Below are 18,788 nucleotides of genomic sequence, written 5' to 3'. Positions count from 1 at the left end.
AAAAAAATAATGATTGAAAATTGATTCTGAATCAATAATATATAGACATGCTTGTGTTTTTCCTCAGAATTGCAACTGAGGTTAAATAATAAACTTAATTAATAAAACAGTTGTAGAAATGTCACATATATGATGAGGCAATATATTTATTTGTGAATATAGTGCATCTCGAATATATATATATATATAGACTGTAATCATTTAAATATGGATTTAAAAAGAGAAACTGTATTTGTTTTGTTTCTGTGGAGTCAGTCAAAAAAAAAAATCCAAATTAAAGCAGAAAAAGATGCATCCAGAGATATTTAATCAACTCTTTCTAAATCACAAACTCTAGATAATTAAAATAAGTCATTAACAGGAATAGGATATTTATTTTAGGTCTCAATACTTTTAGCTTAGTTACTGAATTCACTGTACTCGTGGGACTGGGGCGGTCAAAACATAACAAGCTACACTGGTGACACAATTAAATATCACCATAAACTAGTAGAAAAATGACAAAAGTCGTTTTGTTTATAAATAATCCATTTCTGAGGTTTCCAAATGTTTTGTGACGTAATCCAAAATTATTTTTTCGTTTCCAGAGTCCTTCAGGTAGAAATGAGATCCGTGGAACATCTTTATGGTGAAATCTCCTGATGTGATGTCTTTCCAAGCTGTTAATAAAACACACACACACACATTAATTTCACTTGATCACCTGTAAATCTTTCACATACTCAGTCACACATTCTTGCTGCCTCTGGTTCAGATCCCGTGCTCTCTAATAAGAAACAGTTAGCATTAGTTAACACTGCCCAGCAAAAGATTTACTCAGCCCGACGACCGCAGACATCCCTGAACCAGGTGAAGCCATAAACCAGGTAGATCATCATTTACTAACCAAAGCCAACTCCACCTGACATTTTTTTAAAGGTGGTTTTCACCACATAAGAAACATCCTGACAAACGCCACCCACTCACTGTGAAACGGGGCTTTTGGTGTGTACATTTTAATTTGATTATTAACTTGTGTCTAATTATGTAATTATTAATGTATGCTTTTAAATTTATTTACTACTCTGCTTGAGCGCTTTGTGCTACAAGGCTCATTCACCCATTCATACATACAAGAGGTTGTTTCTATGGCTGAGTGCTTTCGATCTAACTTTCACACTCCGATGAACAAACTGCAAGATACTGAAGTCAGAGTTCAGTAGAAGGAGACGGATTGTTAGGGTTACGTAAACACTGCTCTGCTGAGGGCAAAACAAAGAAGGGAGAAGCACAAAGTAGCAATTTGCATTTAAGTCAATGTAATAACCATAAGAGTAATGTACAGCCCCTTCTTGGCCTGTTAGAGCACTGACCTTGTAAATCATGAGGAATGTCATCCTTCCCGTCAAAACACGTGACCGGGCAGGAGAAAAGCGGGCTGCTCGCCTTGTTACATCTGCAGAGAGGTCAGCAACTCCCATCACTGACAACATCTACGCTTGGTTTTAGAAATGTTAAGAGCAGATTAAGTAACAGACAGCTGTCCGCCCACCTGTAGTTCTCCACTACGTGCAGGTCAGCCTTCAGGGCGGGAAGGAAGAGCTTGAGGACTTCAGGGTTCGCCAGCAGCTCAGGAGGAGTTCCTCCAATCGAAATTAACCACTTTAGAAAATCTTCATCAGACAAGTCGCTTCGCTTTGGGGTTTTAATGCGAGTCTCTGACTTAAAGACAAAGAACAACACAGTACAGTGCTGTTGTCGTGTCATATCAACAACACCCAACTCTTTTCTTACGTTAAAGAGGCCAAATTACAAACGTTTAGCTTTTCCAAATGTTATCGCTGATGTTTGTTGAATATGAACATCAGGATTCGTAGATCAGGGCTTTCATGGCAGTTATGTGTGTACAGATTAAGTCTAATTAATTTAAATCGATTTTAAAATACGTGATATAGTGAATATAATTTCAATGAAAGAATTTTAATCTCTTTGGTGATCCGAGTTTTGGGTAAAAATTATGTGGCAGAAGCACAGAAATGTAGAATAAAGCATGAAGTGGTGACATAACAGCACAGAGAGGATTTTCACGTTTGTCACTGCATCACTTATTACTAGATTTGAAGTCCACAGCCCCAAAAAACAGGGTTATGTTTGTCTTTTTTTGCTTCGTGGAACTAATAAATATCACAAGCAATGAAAGAAAAAAATACTTAAAAAGCGTATTCCAAGCAAAAAAAAGACTTAAGTAATAAGTCGTTTTCCAGGTCATCCAGTAGTTTTACTTACATAAGGTGCAGAAGCACCAGACAGAAAGATGTGAACTGGCTCAACATTGTGAATTTTCTTCAGCGCGTCTGCAACAGCGAAGCTTGTGAAGGCACCGAAACTGAAACAGATTAGAATTTTTTCTTTATGTTGCAGGGATTAAAACCATGCAGTGTTCTGTTTATGCCGACAGCCTTGTTTTTATTCAGGGATCATTTTTTCTCGCCATACCTGTGGCCAAACAGAGCGAATGGCTTCTCCTTTAGCAGCGGCAACAACACACTAATCACTTCATCCACGATCTGCTGCATGTTTTCGAAGAATGGCTCTTTAGCTCGACTCTCTCTGCCGGGAAGTTTGACAGCCAACACTACAAAGACAGAAAGAAAGAAAGAAAGAAAGAAAGAAAGAAAGAAAGAAAAACAGTGTAAAGACATGAGGTGATGTTTCTTCTGAGTATTTGTCTTCCTTTGATTCAGAGTAAATGAGTGAGTAACCATAAATAATTCAAAGCATAAAAGTCCTCTGAGGCATGTGTAGAAACCTAATTCTGATGATTGATTGTTTTTAAATGCCAGGTCTGTTTTTAAGTGACGGACTAGAGTGCTGGCAATTCTGCTCATAACTGGCACGAGGTTGCAGACACAAGCCGTGGAAAACAGCTTTCTCTGAAGGGTGGCTGGCTTGTCCCTTACAGACAGGGTCAGGAGTTCAGTCATTCGGGACGCAGAGGAGAACTACTACTCCTCTACTACACTACCACTGGAGCTTATCCCAGCTGTCATAGGGCATGAGGCGCAGTACACGCCAGAGTTGGTCGCCACTCTTTCACAGGACGAACACACACACACACACACACACACACACACACACACACACACACACACACACACACAACCATTCACATCTATGTGCAATTTACAATTTAGAATCACCAATTAACCGAACCCCAACAACTGCAAGTGATTTAACTGTGGGAAGATGCTGGAGTATCTGGATAGAAGCCGCAATGTGCTAGAGCGCATGCTAACAGAAAGGTCCCGGCCAGAGTTGCGAATTCGAACCCAGGACCTTCTTGGTGTGAGGGAACAGCGCTAATGCCACCACCTGTAGACACGAGACAAAGACACGAACGCAGAGGCAGCAAGAATAAAAGCAAACTACAGGAGAGAGACAGAGTTCAGGAAAAACTAATGATCAAATGCAAATAGGTGTGTAAACATGCAAAGACTGAGAAGACACACTAATCATGGGAAGCCCTCCAGCAGACTAAATGTATTGCAGCATGATTGGGGGACAGTTCAGGGTCACCTGATCCAGCTCTGGCTTATAAACTTTAATTAAAAAGAAAGTTTTAAGGCTGATCTTAAACAGCAAAGTCCTCTGCTGAGATATTAAGGTACTATGAAGTCTTTAAGATACGATGGGGCCTGATTATTGATTATTTTGTATGTGAGGAGAAGGATTTTAAAAACTATACATTTAAAAGTTAAAAGGTAATCTTGATATATAATTATGGCAAAACTTTTTTCTAAGGTGTTTTTCCCCCTCAACTTTTTTGCAGATAACAAAATTTAGTCAAGAGCCAAGAATTTATTCTGTGCTCCAAAAATCTTTAGTCCAGCTGTCCTTTAGTTATAAACACAGACGAGAAGACTAGTTATACCAGACCACCACATTTCTTTTCCACTTGCTTCCTGGAGCTTTCGTTACAACGTGCAAGCACGTACACGTGAAATGCTTTCTGGGCACCTCACCTTCAACAGAGCTGCTGAGGACATTTCCCCAGCGAGCGTAGTGTATGGACCCTCCACCTGCCCAGGGGAAGCAGATCAGTCTGGCCACAGCATCTGGTCTTTTCTTGAAACAGTTTACCACCTTGTCCATGCTGATTAAGGAGAACAAGAACATTACGACCAGAGATTTGTTTGCACTTGTGTTAAAACAAGAGGTTATTTTAAAAAATCTACCTATTACTTGCTGTCTGCTCCATTAACTTCTTCTAGGAAAATCCTGGGAAGCGTTCAGTGTAACATTTCCTTATTGGCTTCTTCTTCATGATGAATTCACTGGCGCCTAGCACACGGCGAACTGGTGCAATACCGCCACCAACCGGTGCTCAGTGGGAAAAATCAAACATGCGATCTCGTGGAGAATAACAGTTGATTAATTTCTGCAGTGAATCTTTGCAGATAAGGTAGCCGGAAATGCACAGACAGGAAACGACAGCGTCGACACAGAAAATTTAAATCGCCTGTAACAATTCCAGGGAGGTGCAGGTAAAGGCACAGGTTACAGGAAGCAGCTCAATGTACCTGATGAATCCCACCAAGCAACTTTCACTTTCTGAGTTCTTTTGAAGTGTATCAGTAATAGCCAGGTTGACTTTCATTTCCCCCTAGGTTTTGGGCCAGCTGCTTTCTCTGATCTTCATATTTCAGTACAAATAAATCGTGTTACCTCTTTTCCACAATAGCTATAAAATATGGAATGCCAGGACTGCCAAAATGAATTAATTAAATACACCATTAAATAATTAAATGTGTCATTAATTAAATAAAATGGGAATTAATTAAATACATATTTATGGCATATTTAATTAATTATTCATTGCCATATTAATTATTGATACATTTCATTAATTATTTAATGGTGTATTTAATTAATTCATTTTGGCAGTCCTGAACCCTAGGGCCAGGACTGCCAAAATGAAATAAATAAATGAGGAAGTAAAGCTGAACTTGAATCTTAATGTCTTAATGTGCTTCTTCTTTAGCCACTCCTCTGTTTTCTTGGTGGTATGTTTTGGCCTCGTCCATTGGCCCCTCAGTCCGGTGATGTCATCCTTTATACTTAGCAGAAAAACAGCCCTGGGGCTCGAACCTCTTGAGCAGGAGGACCTTGCCGCTGCTGCAAGATTTCAATCAATGATGTAGTGTGTTACCAGTAGTGTTCTAGGTGACTGTGGTCCCAACTGCAACCAAGAGTTGCCACCATCTCACCAAGCTTCTTGTTGATGGTCTTGTAACCCATTCCAGCCTTGTACAGTTCTTTGATCTTGCCCATATTGGTGGAGAGGCTGGAATCGAAGACAGGTGTGTTTCAGGAACATAACGAGTTGAGTGCAGGAATATCTGTAGCTGATTGTACTCTGCGTGCCACATGGGTACACAGCCAATCTGTGGGAGCTGGAATTCTGGCTGGATTTTATGGGATCAAATTTTATTTCACTCAATGAGGTGCAAATCAACTTAGAACTTTTATGTAATGTGTTTGTTTTCTGAATTTTTGGTTGACATTCTATCTCCTTCCTATAAAATGAGTCTCATTTTTATGAAACTACCATAAAAATTTGATTCTTTTCTTTAAAAGTGAGCAAACTTACAAATTCAACAGGGATCAAATAATCATTTCACTATTATAAATTCTGTTTCTATCATCCCAGAGCTCTTTATTTCTCTTTTTCTGGGAAGGTTCAAGTATGAAGAAATCTGTCTGTGGCCTTGTAAATATGCCCAGTAGTTGTGTTATTTTTCCAATTTCTGCTTATAATACTGCTGTCACTGTTGTTTTAATTGAACATGTACAAGTCTTAGAGCCTAGTGTTTGTTAGAATTTAACTAATGCATAACCATTCACTGCAGACTCATAATCCAGTACTTATCTGAATAATTGCTCTGGCCTTTTCACAAAAACTTTCTTCCTCTCTTCATTATTGCAAAATGTGAAAAGTCACTCTCACTATCCTTAAACAAATTGTTTATCATAAAGGGCTCACTTCTTTCCTATTCTTACTTGTATTTGCCTTCATAATTGAATTTCCTCTATCTACCTGTGCATTCAGTCTGTATTTCCCAGGTTTATGATTGAGGCAGATGTAAAATTATATGAATGGTCTCTGGGGACATCTACAGTACGGAGTAAGCAACTTGCATCAGGTGTGTCCTGTGTCTTTGACTTGCTCTGACTGTTACAATACCTGAGCAAACAGGTCAAGCCACAGAAAATTACGACAGCTAAAATGCAAATAGAATACGTCTTACTTATAAACCTGACGTACATAGTTTAGAAAAAAGTTTCACAGATGTGACGTTACTGCCTTCAGATGGTATTTCCTGATGGAGTAAATCAAATTAAAATATTCCTTTTGTCTTAATCAAAGCCTCTAAACCAACTCAGAATGTCATGGGAGTCTACATAAGGCGTCACCATTCTTATATTGATCTGAATTGTTGTTAAGGCGCTGTTCAGAGTTACAACAGTTAGATTTCCCTGAAAGTAACATTTGGTTATATGTGGCTGAAAGTAAATCTTTGAAGCCTACCATTTTGCCACAGCCACAGCTGAAATGTTTCTTGATACTTTGGAGTTAATATATCTTATGTGTGCTCTCCAGTCTCTCATCTATCATCTATTACTACCGTAAGAACTTTTAAGAATTTCTATGGACTCGTTCAATATCAACACTGTTTATTTTGTGCTTTAGTTATCTCATCCAATAAATGTTGCAGATCATGACCAGAGCTGTGTTTGTAGAGAAAATGTTTTTCATCAGCAAACTGTGTAATTTTAACCCTTTGGACATAAATATTCTAAGGAATTCGCCATACACACCTTTGTCATGTTTCTGATATATTTGGCACCAGTTCTGTTTCATTAAATTGTTTTAAAAGGCATTTGATTCCTCTGTTCTTACTCGTCTGTTTTTTTCCCTGTCCAAATTATTAATCTTATATTCCTGTCATAGAGTATAAAAACTGGAAGATGGTCTCTGATATCATTACTCAGAAGTCTACTTACTGTCTTATGTTCAATGTAATTTGAAAAAATTTCTATGAGAGTGACACAATGTAATGCGTCTCTGTTAGGTCTGGTAATTTTAGGGAATAGGTTCATACAGTCATTGTGTTAATGTTATTTAATGTTTATTTGGGTTAAGCAAATCAATAGTAAAATCTCCACAAATGAAATTTTGTTTGTCACCTATTTCTGTAAATGTTTCCTCCATCCAGTCTTTAAAGGCCTCAATACCAATACCTGAAGCTCTGTATGTACAACTAAAAAAAAATTTCTACTTTTGTCTTTATAGATTTCAACTGTTGTAAATTCCAAGACAATATTAATCACCATTATCATATTATTCACTACCTTAAATTTCAAATATTTGTCTGGTTTAGATATTCCACCTCCATCTTTGTTTTGCCAAAATATGTACCTGAATCATAACCTTGCTGTTCAAAGTCCATATTATATGTCCATTATCTAATAGTATCCATATTAATCCAAGTTTCAGATATGGCAATGACATTGAATGGATATGAAAACTGGTTTAGATATTCCTTTGTGTGATTAAAATTTGCACATAGACTTCCACAGTTAAAGTGGATGACTGATAATTTATTAATCCACTCGCTGTGCTGTTCATTTGTATAGTAGCAGCAATACCTATTGATAGATCACCACACCAGCTTTTTCTCTTCTATTTCATATTCCAAGTCCTGTGTATTGTGATTCATATAGCAAAATGTTTTTTTTAGTTCCAGTTGATCATATTCTGCAATTTAGTGAATGATGCAGTATTAAAAGTTATCCAAAGACCAAACATCAACCATGATCAAAGCCACAGCCCGCTCTGCACCCGACAGACAAGAGGAGATTAGCAGGCTGGTGAGTGTCCTGTAGGCCAAAAGTAATGCAGCATGGGAGATTTAGTTTTTTGGTGTCTTTGAATAAATAGACTTTTGTCCCCTTCTTAGGTGCGGAGTGCAAACTATGACGCCGACCCGTTTGTCCAGGAGTTTCAGTTCCGTGTGCGAGATGAGATGGCTCAGGTGACGGGTCGCGTCCTGCCAGCCCCCATGCTGCAGTATGGTGGCAGGGTGAGCTCTGAACCCTTTATTGTACCTTCCCCTTTAAATCATGCTTCATGTGTTTGTGTCCTTCTGCGTGTCTCTGTGTGTGTTTGAGACAACAGGATTTCCTCCACTTAGCTACAGAAAAAGTGTTTAAGGTATCAGTGCTTAGCAGTATATATAAACTTTATCTTCACAGTATTATTATTTATGAATAAGAGGGTCTCTTTAAATAGGTTTAAAACACATTTTTCTATCAGGAGAATGTAGATTGGAAAATGCTGTCATTATGGGAAAATAAAGAAACAAAACTAACATCAAAAAATATAACACCAATTTGTGGTCAGTTTGGGTTGATGTGGTTGATCCCTCTGGTGTCTCTGCTGGAATTTTTTACTGTAAGGTCCAATCTTCTGTACTGCTTATCTTGCAGAAGACAAAGAGAAGAACCCCGTATCTCTTCTTCACCTAAGATTTATACTGGATCACACATTTTTATGTAATTTTCCTTCAATTAACTCTATCATGACCTTATTCCTACATAACATCCATTTTAGTCTGGATACTTATACCTTTTACCCCCTCAGATGCAGAGATGGGCAGTAATGCGTTACAAGTAACGATTACTGTAATCCGATTACTTTTTTCAAGTAACGAGTAAAGTAAGGGATTACGATTGCAAAAAAGGTAATTAGATTACCGTTACTTTCCCGTACGCCCGCTGCGTTACTGCGTTACTAAAACCGTGATTTTTTTGCGAGAATGTCTCATGACAATGACGTAAGCGAGTGCGACGTTGGTGGCAACAGCTGTGTGCAGATCAACAATGGATAATATATTGAGTGCAGAGAAAGTACGAGCGTGCAGCGTTTAAAGCGTGGAAGTACTGAAAAAAGTGACAAAAACATTAGCGTCCCTTGTTCACTGCGTGGGAAGAAAACTTCTTTTTACTGCGAAAAACTTCCAAGCAAGCACCGAGTGCGCTACCACGTAATGGGAAATTCACAGAAAAACTCGTGGATTCTTCCACTGACCGCTGCGGCACACCTGCACCAGGGCAAACCTCCGCCTACCCCACTCCTGCTTTACAGGTGAAAATAGAGCCAAAGGACCGCTAGTCTTTGATTTTATTTATTTTCTGCCTTGTTTTACTTGCATCTATTTGAAAGACTGAGTGTAAACACAAAAACCTATTGTGGTGGAATTAAAACACGATGGGACCACAGATCCATGTTTTGAGCCATCTTTATTTAACATTTGCATCACACCACCACAACCCCACACCAACCCCTGAGTCCCTGTGTTTTAACACGGTGGGCGTGATTGCGGATGCCGTGCAGGTGCGTCCGCACGGCACCGCAGACCACGCCCCACCACACCTATTTTATTTTATTTTATGTGCAAGAATGTGCAGAAAATAGGTTTAAATTTTAAACAAATTTCTTCCAGTCAGAGAATATAATTTAATGTTTGCTTGATGCATAAAGTTAAAAGATTAAAACTAGAGTTAAGAAATAAATATATATTCTTAATCCTTATTTGCTGATTAGATTGTTTTATGAGAGGCCCAGACTTGACTAGGTCACAGGCTGACAGGAAACTGCATGTTTTTGCAGAATATGAGGACCAGAATCATGTTTCTAAAAAGTAACTAAGTAACTAATTACTTTTGAAAATAAGTAATCAGTAAAGTAATGAGATTACTTTTGGGGGGAATAATCAGTAATTAGTTACTAATTACTTTTTCAAGTAACTTGACCAGCACTGCTCAGATGTGATCACAGGTAAGCCGGGGGGACTTCAATCTCTCTCTGTCTTTCCCACCTCTCTCGACACACTCTTCAATCATGTTAAAATGTTTAAACATAAGTTATGACCTGTATCATCATTATTCTTAATGTAACAAAGTACTAGCCTGTTCCTTATGTTTCCATGTGAAAAGACTGTCGGTGTGCAGGATAAAATGCTGTGACCCATATTAACCCTCTCAAGGCAGGCGTTGCCGATTTGCAACAGTTAGAAACTAACAACCTGATTACCCCACATACATATTTTATGAGGTTTTTTTTACTCAGAAGTACCACTGCAGGACTTAGTTGTGCATTAGCAACAAAACGTTTAATTTGAGCCTGAGAGGGTTAAACCAAAACATAAGCCACTGTACAATCTAAACATGCTACTGTTTAGAGTAGAACTGCCAAAGAGGTGAAAATAACTTACTGCTTGACCTTTGGAGTGAATATAAAATTGCAACATTTTGTTATGTAAAATTATGGTACAGGGAGTGATTGTGCTAGAGTCTATCCCAGCTGTTATAGGGCAAGAGGCAGGGTACACCCTGGAAAGGTTGTTAGCCTGTCACAGGGCTCAAAGTATCACAACTATCTTATATATGTGGTAGTTATGACAACTCAGCAAATAATCTACAACTAATCTGACCTAATCTGCACTCAAAAAAATGAATGAGGTGGATTGTTCAGTGTATATTAATTATTTATTTTCATTTTACTTAAAATATATGTTTTTGTTAAGTTAACATATGTTTTTCTAATCAAGTCTACGTAATTGTGTCTATTATTCAACGTACATAATACTAATGTGTTACTTGATCGCATAACATTTAAGTTAAGTCAATTAGGATCGATATACCTTGTATATCCACAAGGTGGCAGTAACGCAACAGTTGTAATGAAACCGCGCAGAACAAGAAGGTTTCACGGCTTGTGCCTGCTCATGCGCAAGACTTCAAATTTAACTGAAAAAGGCTGTTTTGGCGCCAAGCTACTGTTTCTTTGAGAGGTAAGACCACTTTTTTCTTTGACTATGTTGTGTAGTATCTATATGTCCAGCATGGTTATATTTTGCGTTTGTCTTACAAGACATGTTATATCGTTTGCGTGCGCTTGTTTTACATTAGTTTTACTGGGTCCTGGACATGCTTATTTTGTAGACTGTGTAAGAAACATTTTTATTGTTTTTTGTTTTATTAAGGGATTAGCTACAGGGGTTCATGGGGTTTTTCTTTCAAGGGGTTATTTTTCCATTTGCTTTCTTGGGATTCCTTTTCTGTAATCCGAGAGTCGGAAATATCGAATAGGATAGCAAGGATAGCATAAAGTGACATTTAAAATCCAAAAAGTCAAGGGCGAAAGCCACTGTGACACCATTGTTCTGCTCTATCAGTAATCTGTATTATGTAAAAATGGTCTGTAAATACAGCATGTTTCCTAGCGGAGTTATACATATCAATGTAGTTATAAATTACAGTTTGTGAAAGTACACACTTAATTTTTTAAATAAAATTATTCAAGACATATGAGTGGACAGACAATGGAGGTCGACAGACCTGGTGATAATTGCTTCTATAGAAAGTTAGCACATGGCAGTGTCAATCTCTTGCTTTTCTTCTGAGTAGTATTTTATTTAGTTGTAATTCAAACAATAATTTGCTTCTTGAAATTAAGTAATGAATTTCTTGTTTTACTTTATAAATCTCAGATCCTGCCTTTACCTGCTCCCTCCTATACTGATGTGGTGTATGTGGTACTGCTGAGCTTGTATGTGGTATGTGAACTGTTATACTTTTAAAAACAAAACTGTTTTATAAGTTAAGTTTTCTTTTGTGACCCATCCCATGCCCCTGTTATTTCTTCTCCACATCTGAACCATGGTAAAGGTTGCAGTTCAAGGGCCTGAGGCATGAAATTCTTTTCAGATCAGCTGTGATCAATATTTTTTGGAACTTGATAAATAACAATAAAAGCTGTAATGGCTCCATTAGCATTTTGTGTAAATGTTTGTGTTAAAATTATAGCTTTAATGAGGTCTTACTACATTAGTTTTAGTTTGTATATGTGTACATATAGTATGTATATTTACAGTACAGTATGCTGTGTTTGTTGACATATTTTCAGGTGGAAGCAGAATATGTGAGGATTACTACTGCTGCACATGTTCCAAGGCTTTTTACACAACTTGACCAATACACTGACCAGCTCATAAAAGTCTTCAAGAAAAAAGGAGGCGTTGCAGGGAAGAAAATTAGACAAACTTTGGCCCCTGCCACACAGGTGCGTTATTCTGTTGGTAGCAAAATATTATGGCTAATAAGATCATTTTCAAATTTAAACAGCTAGTGTATGGTAGCTGCACAGTGCACTTACATTTATATTAAGCAAGACAAAGTTTGGTACTCAAAACGTTGGAAAATTTAAATTACCTAAACATATGTAAAATCTGATCTCTTGATTTAGGTTAAACCAGAAGTGAATGTTTTTGTTATGTTTTGAATGCAAAAAAGATGATGTATTAGTTTGTCTTTACCTCCATTATGGACATATATAATGTGGTGGAAACCCTGCCCAACAGGTTAACTATTCATGTCCATGTGATGATTAGTTGGTCTTGTGTACATGTCTATCTGTGCAGTGGATATGTCATTCATTTTGCGTATAATGTGAGTTTCTGTCATCCTAAAGTATATCTGTTTTCTCTTCCTGTATCTCTGCCACTCTCTACAGAAGGAAACTATTGAAAGGGGGAGGGAGTGTGTCCTCAGGGCACTACCTTTTTACCTGAATGAAGACCCAAGCATCCTCTTCAAAGAATAATTGGTTGGTAATTTTAGTTTAGTTTTTTATCTGTATTAAACCAATTTTTGAATAACTTATGTTGTTGCATGTTGTAATGTTGTTGTTGTAATTTGCATGGAACCTGTTTAAATGTTTTGGGAAATCTTCTTGTATACCCAAACTATTTATATTTATCGTTGAATCTGTAGTCTGAAATAGTGGCGCACTGGGGTGCATGTTCCTAATATTGTGTTTACGTCATTAAAGGGTAGCTTTGGCCCTTTTTCTTTCTTTTTTTAAAACTGGATGCCATTTTTCTATGTTTTTGTGTCTAAGCTACAGCTGTTCAGAGGGAGCTGGAACAAATTACCCTTGCTATCTTTACCATCGAAAGAGCTGATGCCAGCACTCCTCCAGCCGATGTGGGTATAACCATCTAGTGTGTCCTGCATGACCTGGAAGACCTGGCCTCTGCATGTGCACTCTTAATGGGTGGGATATATGCACTGAATCTCAGTTAACCTCAAGACTGAAAGCTTTCTTTGAAGTACTTCAGAAGCTCTTCCTTCATCTGTATGTCAGCAGACTCTTGACCAAGGTACAGTTGCTCAAGAATACACTGAATGAATAAGCCAACCTTTAATTTGGATGATGAATGTTCTGTCAGATGGACAGAAGTTTTTCGGAGGCTGAATGGGAATAAAATGGTAATTTGTAAATGACAGATAACGGGAAAATTACATTTAAGAGAAATTTAGAACATTTTGAAAAGTTTGTAAACTACTACAATTTGAGAGATTTTACTGTTGTGGTTGGGCTACTAAGAGACAATCAAAAGTATTGAGATTTAAAGGATTTAATTGAGAGATGATACTGCACCAGAAATGTTGAAGGGTGGTGTGTATATTAGCGTTCAAGGCATATTGTTATGAGGTGGAAATATGTTCATATTCAGTTTGTGTTACATTGTGTGCATTGTAAAGGTAATTGCAATACATACTAAAAATAAGGGTAAGTTAGGAGGTTGATCTGAGATCCTCGTGTTTGTCATATGCTGTGGGAGTGTCTGGTCGGGCGTGGTCCAGGTTCCTGTCATTCGTCCCTGGGGGTGGAGTTGGCCAGCTCATCACCTGTTGTCAATCTCCGGGGCTCCACCTAGAGGGTTTTTAAGCCGGCACGGCCTGCCACTCCTCGCCAGTTCGTCCTGCTACCATCTGTGATTCACCACCCGTCGCACTCATCAGTAGTGCTGGTTTGGTCTCCATTCTGTTCTTCCGTCTGCTCTGAACCCGAGGATTATATACTCCACTTCTCCTCAGCCTGCCCTTCAGTCCGTATTCTCCACCTCCTTGGAATCTGGACCGGACTCTCCACACTCTTGACCCTCTCTGGAATACTCCCACGGCAGCCCTTTTCCCGCCTAATAACTAGGGTCTCCAAGTAAGCCCAAGACTATCCACTGGCACTCCGTACCTCTGTCCCTTACTCGTTTTTTTCCATTCAGTAACATCTCTCTCCTGTGTTTACAGAAGTTCCCGTTAGAGTTCTCCCCGTGCTCTACGCCGGTCTCTCCGCCCACGGATTTCCCTTAGTTTCTGCGTATGGTTTCTGTTAAACCCAGTTCTGTTCACGTTTTGTTCTTTTCAATAAATTATATACAGTTCGAAGCAAATTGAGTCTGCTCTTGAGTCCACCGCATTCTCGCCCGTGACAGTGTTGGTGTTGTTCCCAGATCATCATACTAAATGTTGTTCCAGGATCAACATTGCAAGTGAGAAACCAGAATGTTGTGACGTCATACTTTTGCGACTTTGGGAAAAACCGGCGTAAAACAAAAAACTGTACTTAAGCTGCGTGAAACCGCCTCTGTCTGCCGATCAACTGACCCTAACCCTAACCATAACCCTTTAATAAACAGTAAGCAGAATTGATATTGTCCTTGCAACATTGGAATTTCATAAATGCACGAATGGCTTGGCGCGCAAAAGAATAACGTCACAACAATGTGATTGGTCACTTGCAATGTTGAACCTGGAACAACATTTTCATGATGGTCTGGGAACAACACCAACACGAGGATATCAGATCATCCAAGTTGGGAATGCAGGATGAATGTATATTTTGTGGACTTTTAAAGACGAACAATTGTTTCCATGTTAAAATGTTTACATCTGAAGTTTTTTGCCCAAACACTGGTAAAATAAATGTTGACAGTGGCGAGTGTTAAATGGTTACTGCTGTGCTGTTGCAAAAAAACTGAACGCTGACAAGCTGTTTTATTGTTAGACCATAATGTTGGCATGTTTTGTTAAAGTTTTATTTGGGATGGTGATATAATTTTCTTTGGTTGCTAATATCAGTGGACTATTTTTTATTATTATTATTATTATTATTATTATTGTTGTTGTTGTTGTTACATAATTTTTTTTTAATTGTGGCTGTTGAGGTGGACACTTCACTTTGCATTGTTAAAGGAAAGCACTTCATTGGCATTGTGTTACTGGACTGACCCTAAGCAATCATTGCAAATAGCAACTTTGCTATCCATTTTAGACACTAAAAGAAAAAAAACACTCACAGACCTTACTAGCATCACATGTGCATAACTCAAGTGTCATCTTATCAATGTGTTATGTGATCTTCAATGCGTTTTTTTTCTTCTTCTTCTATTTCTGGTAGATACAGACATTTAATTTAAAGTCTTGATGTTGCATCTGTCTACATACTGTTAATTACTAACCCTAATGAGCTGTTGTGTTTTATTTTGGACTGGGTTTACACAAATGCTCACTGAATGTGTTGGCAATAAAAGAAATTTTAAAAAATAAGTTGGATGTACTTAATTCATTTGTGTGGAACCTGTTGACAAAATAGATTTATGTAAAACTAATTAATAAAGCACAAGGTGGCTGAAAATATAATATTTGAATTAATCTAACTTAAATTTAAAATTTTACTGCCACAAATAAGAAATGTGTTGAAGTAACTAATCTAAACTATCTAACCTGAAAATATATCATCTATGTTCATACAACATAACTTGATTTAGTTAGTCTTAAATATGTCTTGTTAATCTTAAGTAGTTTTTTTAAATTAGATGAACTAAAGATTTTTGCTTTAAACTAACATAATTCAATTTCGTGGAACCTGTTGACAAAATAATTTTAATTAAAGTCAACGTTTCATTTTTTTTGAGTGTGTCTAGGTATCTAAATTAGAGCACTACTATTACTAACAGCAAACTTGCAGCTTGAATCAAATGAATAGCTTGTTACCAGGCCTTTGCCAAACTCAATGGCATACTGAACAGGTAATTCAACCATTTGATTGAACTGTATTGGAGTAGGGATGCATCTAAAAGCTACAGCACAGTAGCTCTCGAGGACTGGAGTTGGAGACCCCTGTATTAGGTAGTATTGCATACAACCTAATACAGGGTCTATCTCTTAGGTTATTTTATTTACAGTGTGCAAACTGCAGTGATGCCAAATAGGAAAAAACTTAATTGTAATTGTGACAAAGTGAGCAGTTTTGATGCTCTCCACTTGACCCAAACGTGTTAACCTTTTTTTGCACATTATGCACATTATTCTGTCTCTGTATTTATTTGCTATGATTTGATATTTGTCAAAGTAACATTGCTGCACTAACTATCCTGGGTTTGTTTGTATAAGCATTCTGTTGCCGGCAAAAAAAAAACAACATTCTGCAAATTAAGGCAAATACTCAGTTACATGTTTCTTTATATTTTATTATCTTACAGATTAAGTCATTTGTTCATACTTACTTTGTTCTTTCTTTTCAGCCTTCATGTAGGTCAGGTGTGGGGAAAGGCCCGCCTAGCATTTCCTCAAAAAGTGCTGATGACGTCAGATGTGATTTGTTGAATCTTTTTTTTTTTTTTCTAAATAGAGCTGTTTAGTTGTGTAAATGTGCTAATCGGAAGTGTGAGGAGGTTTTTGTCATTTTTAGTCATCTGTGTAGAGTTTTAGGTCCCTCAGCTCAAGTGAGGGGTGCTGGCCAGACTAATTGAAGGGAAATTGATGGCCCTATATATAGCCAGTCTAATCCAGATTCAGATGAGAGAGGAAAGGTGAGCTGTGTTACCGCATCCATGTACTTTGAATTTTGTTAATTAAGTTACTTTGGGGGGAAAGTTTTGTAAGTTTCACGTAGGATGGGGTTCACTGTAAATAAATTGCTCACCTCTGGAAACCTGAAATGTCTGTTGAGTCTGCTTCCCTACCACCTTCCTTGATGTTCGAGTCTGACTACATTACAGTAATGCGTATTTATTATATACAATAAAGAGAAACTCCTGTTTTTTGTATTTGTTTCTGGAAAGACTCATCCTTGATCAGCTCTGACCTATGGTCGGGCTACATCTGGCCCCCCTTCAGTTCACTTACCAGACCTGCCTCTGCCATCATCTATCTGCTCAGTCATGTCTAGACACACCAAAATCAGCTGGCGAGCACTCTGAGGGTCATGTGTTTTTTATTTCTCCAGTGCATTTGATGCCATCAGGCCAACCCTCCTGGGTGATAAGCTGACAGTGATGCAGGTGGATGCCTCTCTCATATTATCCTGGATTGTTGATTACCTGGCAGGAAGACCACAAAATGTGCATCTTCAGCATTGTGTCTGACACCAGGACATCACAAGGGACCATTCTATCCTCTTTCATGTTCACCTTCTATACCACAGACTTCAGCCGCTGCACAGAGACCTGCCCTCTTCAGAGGTTTTCTGATGACTCTGTGGTGCTTAGATGCATCACTGAGGGTGATGAGATGGCGTACTCTTCATCAAGTGGTGGGAGCAGAATCATCTGCAGCTTAATGTGACAAAGATAAAGGAATGGATTTTGGACATTAGGATGTTCAGAAAACCAGTGACCCCTGTTTCAGTCCAGGGGGTTTATGTGGGCATAGTGGGGGACTATAAATACCTCGAAGCACACATGGACAATAAACTGGACTGGGTTAAAAATTCCACTGTATTCTACAGGAAGGGCCGGAGCCGTCTCTATTTTCTAAGGCGGCTGAGGTCTTTTTAAATCTGTGGGACAATGCACAGGATTTTCTTTTATCAAAACACACTGCAACAGTTGCACACCCTTACTATTTGCACATCCTCGACAGGGAAAATAACAAAGCACAGTATGGTAAGAGGGGTACCTCATTGCCAACCTGTGTCAATATGTAATTTGTGCAATATACTGGGAATTAATAAAGTATTCTGATATTCTGATTTGTTTAATAATTTTTTCATTGTTTTCCTAGAAAAGTTGTGTTTTGTTTTACATCTAATTGACCCACTTTTGCCTTGTGGCGATTTGCTGCCTTGTGGCCCCATGATAAAACATTATGTACAGGTTAAATGTAGGAGTTAAACATTGATTCAGAGAAATTCTTTTTTCAATTTTTGTTTTGTTTATTTATATCAGTCATTTACTCGGAAACTTTGCATGCCAGTAGGATGAATTCGCTGCTGCACCTCACTGCTGCTCTAGCAAGACTTACACTTGCCCTTTTATTTTATGCACATTTCTAAAAATGTCTCTTTAACCAATGATGCAACTAGAGCAGGGCGATATGGCCAAAAATATTTATCACGATATAACTGACGATATAATTGATGCGAGACAAAATACAACTCCACAACATTACTAGCGCAAAAAGACAACCTTCCATTTATTTTCACTTAAACAAGAAGCTGGTTTTTATGTATGTTAAAGCTTTATAAAAATGTAACAGTGCAAATGCAAATTCCTTGCTGAAAGTTTAACCAAAAGGCATTTCCAGTAGAAATGGGCTGACATATCCTGAGCATAACCATGTATAATATCCACTGAAATTAAAAAGAGGTGCTTTGCAACATTAAACTGCAGTGTGCAGTACGTATTTTTCGGACCATAAGGTGCACGGGATTATAAGTCACATTAAGCGAAACAAAGCAATCAGATAAATCAAACTTTATTCAACTCATTCTTCTTGCTTCCTCCACTTCTGTACCATTGATTCATTAATGTTGAATTCTCTGGCAGCTGCTCTATTCCCATGTTGTTTGCAGTATATTAATGACTAACCTTGTATTGTGGATGGCTTATGCTTTCACG

General features: G+C 38.0%; 2 protein-coding genes and 1 long non-coding RNA gene across 5 annotated transcripts; 2 read left to right on the top strand and 1 right to left on the bottom strand.

Annotated features, from left to right (window-relative positions):
- Positions 1–357: 357 nt before the first annotated feature.
- LOC120726923 (S-acyl fatty acid synthase thioesterase, medium chain-like) lies at positions 358–4,350 on the bottom strand. 2 transcript variants are annotated; one of them, XM_040020960.1, is made up of 7 exons: positions 4,215–4,350; positions 4,002–4,132; positions 2,476–2,614; positions 2,266–2,365; positions 1,532–1,701; positions 1,353–1,435; positions 358–659 (listed from the first exon to the last, which is right to left on the bottom strand). In XM_040020960.1, the coding sequence occupies exons 1-7, from the start codon at positions 4,235–4,237 to the stop codon at positions 517–519; spliced, it is 789 nt and encodes a 262-aa protein (XP_039876894.1). In that variant the 5' UTR covers positions 4,238–4,350; the 3' UTR covers positions 358–516. The 2 variants fall into 2 exon arrangements, with proteins under 2 accessions (XP_039876894.1, XP_039876895.1); XM_040020961.1 differs by having other exon boundaries at positions 4,222–4,318.
- Positions 4,351–7,786: 3,436 nt separating this feature from the next.
- LOC120726445 (protein argonaute-3-like) lies at positions 7,787–8,210 on the top strand. Its single transcript, XM_040020039.1, has 2 exons — positions 7,787–7,911; positions 8,001–8,210. Exons 1-2 carry the CDS (start codon positions 7,855–7,857, stop codon positions 8,208–8,210), a joined length of 267 nt encoding a protein of 88 aa, XP_039875973.1. The 5' UTR covers positions 7,787–7,854.
- Positions 8,211–10,812: 2,602 nt separating this feature from the next.
- On the top strand, positions 10,813–13,684 carry LOC120727230. Of its 2 annotated transcripts, XR_005694465.1 has the most exons (5): positions 10,813–10,895; positions 11,595–11,660; positions 12,011–12,166; positions 12,617–12,709; positions 13,004–13,684. It is a non-coding gene; the product is annotated as an uncharacterized LOC120727230 (long non-coding RNA). The 2 variants fall into 2 exon arrangements; XR_005694464.1 differs by lacking the exon at positions 10,813–10,895 and having other exon boundaries at positions 10,903–11,660.
- The last annotated feature ends 5,104 nt before the right edge of the window (positions 13,685–18,788 follow it).

Source organism: Simochromis diagramma, unplaced genomic scaffold (assembly GCF_900408965.1).
Source record: "Simochromis diagramma unplaced genomic scaffold, fSimDia1.1 OVJJ01000753.1, whole genome shotgun sequence".
NCBI classification, from domain to species: domain Eukaryota; kingdom Metazoa; phylum Chordata; class Actinopteri; order Cichliformes; family Cichlidae; genus Simochromis; species Simochromis diagramma.
Note: the sequence above shows the minus strand (reverse complement) of the source record. Positions and strands in the feature narration are given on the sequence as shown.

Excerpts from the sequence above, each read along its gene's own strand:
- LOC120726923 (XM_040020960.1), bottom strand. The coding sequence starts at position 4,237 with ATGGAGCAGACAGCAAGTAATAG. Across the intron at positions 2,615-4,001 it reads CCTCAGCAGCTCTGTTGAAG|TGTTGGCTGTCAAACTTCCC; the intron begins GTGAGGTGCCCA and ends CTGTCTTTGTAG. Across the intron at positions 1,702-2,265 it reads CTGGTGCTTCTGCACCTTAT|TCAGAGACTCGCATTAAAAC; the intron begins GTAAGTAAAACT and ends TTTGTCTTTAAG.
- LOC120726445 (XM_040020039.1), top strand. The coding sequence starts at position 7,855 with ATGATCAAAGCCACAGCCCGCTCTGCACCCGACAGACAAGAGGAGATT. Across the intron at positions 7,912-8,000 it reads AAGAGGAGATTAGCAGGCTG|GTGCGGAGTGCAAACTATGA; the intron begins GTGAGTGTCCTG and ends TCCCCTTCTTAG.